This window comes from Hibiscus syriacus, unplaced genomic scaffold (genome assembly GCF_006381635.1).
Source record: "Hibiscus syriacus cultivar Baekdansim isolate YM2019G1 unplaced genomic scaffold, ASM638163v2 tig00110050_pilon, whole genome shotgun sequence".
NCBI classification, from domain to species: domain Eukaryota; kingdom Viridiplantae; phylum Streptophyta; class Magnoliopsida; order Malvales; family Malvaceae; genus Hibiscus; species Hibiscus syriacus.
Window position 1 is genome coordinate 941354 of NW_024062576.1, and position 9686 is coordinate 951039.

General features: G+C 33.2%; 1 protein-coding gene across 2 annotated transcripts; it reads left to right on the plus strand.

The window, feature by feature from the left end:
• The first annotated feature begins 1718 nt into the window (after window positions 1-1718).
• LOC120214065 lies at window positions 1719-2843 on the plus strand. 2 transcript variants are annotated; one of them, XM_039212063.1, is made up of 2 exons: window positions 1719-2223; window positions 2281-2843. In XM_039212063.1, the coding sequence occupies exons 1-2, from the start codon at window positions 1747-1749 to the stop codon at window positions 2488-2490; spliced, it is 687 nt and encodes a 228-aa protein (XP_039067994.1). In that variant the 5' UTR covers window positions 1719-1746; the 3' UTR covers window positions 2491-2843. The 2 variants fall into 2 exon arrangements, with proteins under 2 accessions (XP_039067994.1, XP_039067993.1); XM_039212062.1 differs by having other exon boundaries at window positions 1719-2843.
• The last annotated feature ends 6843 nt before the right edge of the window (window positions 2844-9686 follow it).

The window sequence follows — 9686 nt, forward strand, 5'->3', positions numbered from 1 at the left end:
CATCTGCCATAGCCTTTAGATTACAGATTTTACTTTTGGATTAGATCTTCTTTTCTAATAAATTTTGGGGTCAATAAGTTAGAATAATTTACGGTAGAAAAGCCAATTTATTTGGACCCATTTAAGTGTTATAAGACTTCTCTGGTGTATGGACATGCATTGTAGGGTTGTTGATCTTTCCTCAAAGTTAAGGTTTCATTAAATAGATTAATATCTATTGTTTTTAAGATTTCTTAACAAGCTTAGAATAATTCTAAATAGAATAGGTTTATAAAAATAACTAATAATATTTAAATAAAAAATTGGTGAATTTTTTTAATAAAAAGCTTATATTTACATGTTGAATTTATACTCGAGACACTGTAATATCATTAATAATTAATTGATTTAGTAAAATAAAACATTAACCCTTAATTAAAATTAGAAATTTAAACCTAAACATAGAAAATAAAATAAAATAAATTAAAAGATTTGTCAAAATGAACCGTATTTGTCTATGAAAGTCGAAATAAATAGGGTCTGTTGAAGAGGACAAAATTTCAGTAGTTTATGTGATTAATGTCCATGAATGCAATTAGGTCTAGAAAGTTGGGTTGGGTTATATGTTGCACTATTGATGAAGGTGGTCGTTAGAGTATGGTAAGAAACAATTAGCATACTTGTTAGATTATTAGGGATCGAATCAGGATCAAATAATGAGAGAAAAGAAATTTATTAAATATTTAAATTTAAAAATTACAATGAACAAAAATTTTATTTGAGTAATATTTTAACTAACAAAAACTTAAAATGTTATTCTACCATAAAAAAGTTAGAGGGGTCACAACCAGTGGCAGTCATATTTATGTGAGGATAGGCACACCTATTATGAAATTCGAATTTTATCGTAATAATTGTCAAACTTTTATTGTATTTATTATATAATTTTATTTATATCCATCCATATTTGTTAATATTTAAAAAAAATATTTTTAGATTTGTGACTTATACCGATGATAACCCCTCCCATCCAACAAATAACATTGTCTTGGACTACCATTTGTCTTAATAAACTCTACTCCGATTAATAGGTATAAATAAATCAGTTTTCTCATTAAGATATTAAAAGTCTATTAATAAAATTGATGGGAGTGTTTTGTTTCTTTATTTTAACAAAATGTATAATATTTAATTTAAATTAATTAATTAATAGAAAATCGACGATTAAATAAAAAACGAATTGTATCATTAATAAATTAATTTTAACACAACAAATATATATAAAGCCAAGGTGTTGAGAATGAAATGAAGCCGAAGAAAGGCATGTGAAGGCCCGAACTGTGAACAAAGAAATTTCGTCGAGTGAGGACCAGAATCGGTGGCTTGCTAATGCTGAGGTACAAAAAGAGTCAAACACCACACCACTAATATGAACGTCACCAAAAGTCCACAACGTCGGCTGCCCAAAACTCCTTTACATCTTTTTAATGACAAAAAAGTATTCAAAATAATCACACAGGTCCCCCCCTTCTTTGAAATCTAAACTAATCAACTCTTGTACACCATGGCGCGTAGGCTCATATTGTCTTGAATGCACTCATCCTCACTCTATACGCGAGCTAATTGAGCGTAGGTCTACCATTTGTCTTCTTTTTTTATTACATGAATTTCAACGACAAACCCTCCTGTCTAAGATATAAAGGACCCACCTTTCTTCCTCCCATCGTATGAATCAACCAAATCCCTGCTTCTTTGTTCTTGCTAACCATGAGTGACACCAAAAGATCTAGCTCTGGGTGTTTTTCATCTGTTTTGCGACGGATTCTTTGTTCGGGGAATCCTCAGACACACCCATCGGATTGCATTGTAGGGTTAAACACCATAGATGAAGTGGCCGAGGTTCAAGTTCCGGGTTCTGACAGTGGTCCTGGAATAGTGGCGAGGCTAATGGGGCTAGACTCATTGCCGGAAAACAACAACTGGCTTCACAAAGGTAAATTTCCTCAAGGCCCTGTTACCCGGAGCAGGTCTGTGAATTTCATGGATTACATGCTGGAGTTTGATCTAACACAGGCCAAACACCGTCGTGTCAAAACATCGTCTTCGTTTCGCGAGGTGCCGCAATGTCCGCCGCAAGTATTCCAGCATAATCGGAAACAAGAATTCTTGATTGTGTACTTGGACAATGAGGTTAAAATCAATGAAGATGTAGGGATTAAGCCAAGGAAATCAGAGAAAGGAGATGGATCGGGTACTAAGCAAGCTAAGCAACAAAAGGACAATGTAAGAGAGAAAGCAGGATGTAAGAAGCAGATTCAAGAGAAAAACAAGAAGATATTTAAGCTTAAAAATGAGCCAAGGGGAGTTTCTGGTAAACATTCAAAGGAAATACCTGTGGTGACAAGCAAGAAGAAGAAGAAGAGCCAACGTCCAATTTTGGGTAATAAATTTCATTTGCTTTTTTACAAGTTTCGAAGTTACTTCTGTTCATTTAATTACCATCTAACCTGAGTAAATGTCCAAAATTTTCTCACAGAAGATTTAAGGTCGTTGGAACCCAAGTCGAAGAAGAAATGCTCATCGAAGTCAGTGAAACACGACTCCCCCACTAAGGATATCAATGCTCGCATTCCAATTACTGAGTCGACGGATATGGAGGAAACTGAGTTTTACATGGAGTTGATTGATAAGCTTAGCAAGCTGACAGAGGAAGATATTAAATTCGCAAACTGGGAAACCAAGAAAGTTTTCACTTTTGAAGAGATTTGTGCAGAGTTTGGGGACCAAATACTTGATATCATGCTGCACCAGGTAGCTGATGAGCTTTGTGGGACTTCGCATGACATGTAAATTTGTGCGAAGAAGAAAAAAGGCAACATGCGAAGGGGAAATCAGTGTGAATACAGTTCACCGATTTTTGACTACTGGTACACTCGTCTCTGCAACAAGATTGAAGCAAGATTCTAGTGCCATGTGTAGGAATAAAACGATGCATGTTCAGCAAATGTTAAAGCTTTTTTGTAATAAAAAATTAGTAGCAGCAGATTTAATGGGGGAGAATTCTTCTCAGTAAACTTATATGGGGTTTCGTTTTGCAGCTTTAGGGAAGAGAATGTACATTTTCCGATGTTCATTGTTGTTGAGTTAGGGTTGAATTTGAGACTTGTTTTGATGTATTGAAAACTCTTTGGGGTTTGCTTTGTAAAGGCTTCTAGCGTTGGATTCTGCTATTTTGGGTAGGGAATGGGATGTGCTTTATAATGCAAATGTCTATTGTCCGGCCTAAGCAGAAACTAATAAGACCACTTGAGGAATTAGTATTTTACCATCTCCTAAATCAAATATTCCCTTTGTACTTTACTTTTATTGATCCTCTTTATTGTGGAGCCAAGATAAATGAATAGCATGATGTGATTATGAAGCCAAAACTAACAATTAAATCACGTATTGTGGTGTAAAAGTATTATTAGATTTGGCTTACTGGTGCTCTTTCATTAGTTTTGTTTAACAGTAAGAAGAAGAAAAAACGAAATCAAAACGTAATGTTAGGTATAATTTTAAAAATATAGTTGAGTAAGCAAGATAAAATCAAGAAAATATATGAGGGACTAAATACATAATTTACCCAACACAGTAATAATATTTCTTATAGTCATATTGTGTCCGTAACCCCTTAGACCCGACCTAGACATTACGATCGAACCCCAAAGATCATATTCGTTACTAAAATAACCCAAAACAGTTTTGCCGAAAAATAATGATTTAAAATCAAGTTTATGATCACTTTATTATGCAACTACCTTATATTTATCATTATATCAAACTAATAAAACTCTAAATATAAATCTTATAACGAAAGCAGAAATATTAACATATAAAAAAACCCATCAGAATGTAGTCTCATGCCACGTTTTGATAAATAAAATCATTAAAAGAATCCGTACAAATAAAAATAAGAAAAAATAAGATTGCAATTCTTCAAGTACCATATTGTGTCTAGAATCTAGAACGATTTGAAAAGGAGACGAGAAGGTGGGCTATAAAGCTTAGTGCGATTAAAATGTGTGAGCAAACAAAGTATTCCGGAAATCATACAAGCATACTCAATAAATTCGATATCACGGACCAACTGAAATGCAGACACGAGCTAGTAAGTTCCTAATTACCCAACCATCCGCTAAACTTCATAGGACGAGTTTCCCATAACACGTAGTCAACCGAATGTCAAACAGGATGCGATGAATCGCATAAACAAAAGTGGTGACCGCTAAAATTCAGAAGAAAAAATCGTTTGTGAGAACTGTATAACAGTTACACCACTAGGAGCAGTAAACTTCTAAAACAGGAGCGATAGACCACTACACTTCCTCCTTCACATCTCAACCATGAAATCAGACAGGTGACATGCTTATACAAATTACAAGACAACACAAAACATGATACAATAATCAGAGTACTTTTATAAACATGTACAATTACAGATTATCACAGTACAAGAAACATGTTATTCAAACATCTCACAAATATCAAACACAAGTTTGATAGCCTATTAATAAATCAAAAACATGTTCGATAAATCATAATAACGCAAATAAAGGAATACATGAATTCATATACATCATCATCACATCGATCAACATTTAGTTAATTTTAGACTTAACATTAAAATTATTAATCAAAAATTAAAACAGTTGTAATACAGTAAGACACACACCCACTTATAACCAATCGGAAATAATAGGATTTCACTTCTTTGATGCTTCACCTTATTGCCAGCGAGTACTTATATCAATTCTATTTGATCCTTAAATTAACTATAATAACAACGATTACTTATTGAACTAACCACAGTACTCTAAATTACATTGAATATCCAGAATATTTGATCAAACGATTACAACAATAAAATCTCAACGATGCAGGTACTAATATAAATCCAAAAACTCCATTCTTCACTCTCTCCTATTTCACTCATTGAACTTTTAAAAAAAATTCACTGAATTTTATAGATTGAATTCTTTTGGTCACTCCATTGTTGATTATCTAACAACGTCATGACATGGACAAATTCACTCAAACATTTTCTGTTTATATTTATTTGACTTTTCAATAGAGGATCATTTGTTGTCTTCATCTTCTTTCGTTGTCAACATCTTCTTTTAGTAAGGTGCAACGAAAAACAATAAACTCGGGGTAATGGCTCCTGGTTCCCAAACTGGCATTAAACCAGTGAAATAAATAGTGTTTGGCACTAGATTTTGTCACCGGAATTTCTCCAACCAAAACACCTACACCACTTTAAAAAGAAGAATTTGGTTGTTTTCTCTTTAGATATAGATCTAGAAAATATATATTTAGGGGGATTAATATTTTACATAAAGTTATAGATGGAAAATCCTTCAACATCAAGGATAATCAATTACTATACAACTTCAACATCTCCTACTTTCAGTTCCACAACAATTGGTGTAACGCCTCAAATCCCAGGTTAGGAATTACGGGTTAACACGAGATGGGTTAAACAAGCCCAATTTCCTTGTAGAAGAGCTTAGTCTATTTGGAGTTTGGATTGAGCTTGGTTTAGGGCCCAATTAAAAAGGGCATTTTTTAATCTTAGGAGAAAAGAGAAATGACTAAAAGAGCAATTAAACCAATTTTTAAACACAAAAGTTGAAATTCCTTAATTGTTGGTGATATCACTTTTGTTTTCTCCTCTTTTTCACCATCCTCTTATTTGTCTTCTTCCTTTCTTCTCACCATTTTCTTCCTCTCCAATAATAGAAAATAGGTTGAAGCTTTTAGTTTTACAAGCCAAGTTCAAGGATTCCAAGGTAAAAAATGAAATCTCCATCTTCTAAGCTTTCATTCAAGCTATAACATCAAGGTTTGGCCATAGAAACCAATTGTAGGTTTTGGAGGGGTTTAAGAATCTAAGTGTTTTTCAAAACATAGGAGTATCGATGCCAAGATATTTTCAAAACATTGAAGCAAAATTTGGTATCAATACCCTGGAAAGTATCGATATCCTAGTCAAAGAGTATCGATACTACCCACTTATTTTCTGATTGATATAACTCTATAGTATCGATACTCAAGAATGAGTATCAATACCATCGTACATTTTTGGGCAAGAAGCCCAAGGGAGTTAGAAGTAACGTTTAGGGACCCAAAAACACTAAAACACCAACGAATAACTACAAGTGAGAACCATTGATAACATGAAATCACAACTTGAAACATCATTATTAGGATGACGTAAAACTAGTCTTGGATGATGCTCGGGAAAATGCTCAGGACACCCAAGTCACTCTAGCATATGACAATAGTTTCGAGGTATATAATGTTCGGATATCCCTTGGCAATGTGCGAGGCACTTTGAGACTAACTAGGGGGCGAGGCCCGAACACTTGCTATGGGTGGGTTAGTTGGGTGTTGTGTCCGATGTAGAGATTTTGGACCTCACCTTAGGTAGACTAGAGGGGTGTGTGTCTCGAGATGTGTAACCTTCCGACCCACCATGATGTATACCCTAGAGTAGTGTGAAGTATATGAGTATACTCACTTTCCTTATTACACTCGATAGTATGAGCATTTGATTAACACTTTTTAATATAGTTTAGTTGTTAGTGTGACACTGGGCTAGTGAGCTCAGCGTTCGGAATTTGTTTCCAAACGTAGGTCTTTAGAATGAGCACTTAAGGAGCCTATCGCGCAGTGGACATTCTAGATAGTTCGAGCCATGGTTTTCAGAACCGGACCGGTTAGCGAACCGGTCATGCTACCGGTTCACTGGTTCAACCGGTCGAACCGGTCTGACCGGTCGGAAGAACCGGACGACGTCATAATTATTTAAAAAATTAAATAAAAATACCAAAAATATTTAATAAAAAATAATTTTTTATATCACAAGTCATATTCAAAGCAAGTCATAACATATATATAAGTTAAAAACCATAAAATCAAGTGAAACAAAATGATTCAAATTAACTACAACATAATATTTAAGGTAAAACATATTAAATAATAAATATAATTATACAACTATAATTAAAAAATAAATTTGGGGTTAAAAAATCATAACAAAATGATATTGTTTGGTTTAATTTTTTTTTAAAAACAATCTCACATGGCTAAGAAACATAGAAGAGCATCCCAAAAGTCTAAAGAGTAAAAATATGAGAACAAAACAATCTCACATTGCTAAGAAACATAGAAGCGCATCACAACTAACTTCTATAAATAATAGAGGTAATTTGGCATTCAAAATCATGGAGTCTTTTGGTGAGCATTGAGTGAACTATTCTTTCACTTCAATCAAGCTCGAATTTTAGGCTTCAATCGAGCTTCTAATTTTTTTTTTTAGTTCAAGCCTTTTTGAGTTCAAGTTTCAATATTATATTTCGAGTTTGAGTTGAACTTGATAATTTTTAGCTTGTGAGTTTGAGTTGAGTTGAGCTTACTTTTAAAGTTTTCAAGTTCGAGTCGAGCTCAGCAATACTCGAGTTCGACTTGGCTCGTTTAATAAACTACGTTGTTTGGTTTAATTATTTTTAAAAAAAAACAAAAATCCCAGTTTTTATCGGGTTTTTCCGATTTTCAACCGGTCCGGTTCGAACGGTTCAACGGTTCTGGCCGGTTCACTAATAGCGGTTCAACCGGTTTAGATTGAACCGGACTAAGCAACGGTTCCCGGTTAAACAGGTTGAACCGGCCGGTCCGGTCCGATTTTCAAAACAGAGGTTCGAGCAATAAAGTACATCTTGAGTCATTTATTTAAAGGGCATGTATTATTCATAGACCTTTTTGTATTCGAGTCGTAACTCTACTTTATATACTCGATTGTATTATGTTGAGATACTCGTTTTTCGAAGCTCCCAATGTAAACTTTATTTAATTATGTTGATTTATTTCATTTGAATGGTTTTAAACATATGATTTACAAAAGTATTTGAGGAGAAATTTTGAGTTAGCCGCTCTAATGATCATGTGTGGCATTCTAATCTAATAGTTTTGTGTCGTATCAGAATAGGGTGTTACAAATGGAATCAAGAATTATCTCAAATATATAAGATTTTTTAGAATTGAAGGTTAAACATCATAATCTGAAAGTCTGAAACTTCAAAATCCCACAATCATACTATTCCTAAATTAAAAAAAACAAAACAAACATGTTCATGCAAATATAAAACAAAAGCCATGGGTTTTTCATGTTCTAAAATCCTTCTTTAAGTCATTAGCAAAAGAGACGGATTATGAAATCATTTATTGTAATAAAAAGGAATATGAAACAACATAAGCGAAAATAACAAACAAAAACAACATAAATGACAACCGTCATCCAAAAGGTGAAGGAGGTTGTCCTCGAAAGAGACAAAGAGATCTTTATCGAGAGAGCTACAATGGAAAATGCTTTCTTAAATGAAGTACAAGTTTCTGGTCATCCATAAATTTAATAACTAAAACACCGATCGAAAGCAGCAAGTCGAGCTTCAACAACAGTTAACAACCATAATATTCCAACAAAAAAGGGCAAATCGAGCTGTGAAACAGTTGTAAACCTTTTTTCATGTTTTTTTTATCATCGTTGGTAGAAAAATTCGACATTGTCATCATTGTTACATCATGGTAAAAATAGCATCTATCATTACTTTTTCATCAAAACTGGGGATTTTCCACATCAATCGTTTTTGTCAGATGCTTCAATGAAGAGCATGAACTCATCAACTAGTTTCTGCTTGGTGGCTTCATTGGCAAGCATGCTCTGCTTCTTCTCTTAAGCATCTCACATTCCTCAGTCTTCTTTAGAAGCTCTAATTCACGAGCCCTCAGAAACTCTTTCATCTGTCGGTTTTCCCTTTTTATCTTTCCACTGTGACTTCTAGAGCCAAAGCAATTATGAAATCATGGGGATCTTGTTTTATAAAAAAAATGACATTTTTATTATTTGTTAAAAGAATCTAAGATTCCACCAATAATAAATAGTAGTTGCAAGTGGTTTCGTTGCACCTTTACCTAAGGAAGTGGATGGTGGTAACGAAGGAAGGTAAAGATAACAAATGATCCTCTGTTAAAAAGTCGAATAAATATAAACAAAAAAGTTTTGAGTTAATTTGTCAACGTCATGACGTTGTTAGATATTTAACAGCTGAGTCCCCAAAAAATTCAACCTATAAATTTTAGTGAGTTATTGGATGATGCCATACCTGATTAAAGTAGTAAATAATCATTCATTCCCATTTGAATTGGACCCACCATAATAAATAATAAAATCACTCTTAATATATTTTCATGGATTTGGTCGTGCACCGACTTCGGTTTTATTTTGGGTAAACTAGATTATTAGTACTTCAACTATCATTTTTATTTCATTCTCATTATAGTGATCTAACTATTTTTTCAAAATCATACATAATTTTTAGTTTTAATTTTTTCGCCCCACTATTGATGTATCACCATAAGATAATGTCACGTTATCATTGAAAAATAAAATATCACGTCAACTGTTCTATTATTTTTTAATGGTGTGTAATTAAAATAAAATCAAAACGTAAAGTAAAGTAAGAGTTTGAAAAAAAATTGAGTACCTAAATGAAAAAAAAAGTAATAATTGAGGTACTAAATGTTAGTTTACCCTTTATTTTTTTATGATAAACTATGCATTTAGTACCTAAACTATCAATTTGGTTCGTTTTAGTACCTAAATTTTT

Excerpts from the sequence above, each read along its gene's own strand:
- LOC120214065 (XM_039212062.1), top strand. The coding sequence starts at position 1,747 with ATGAGTGACACCAAAAGATCTAGCTCTGGGTGTTTTTCATCTGTTTTG.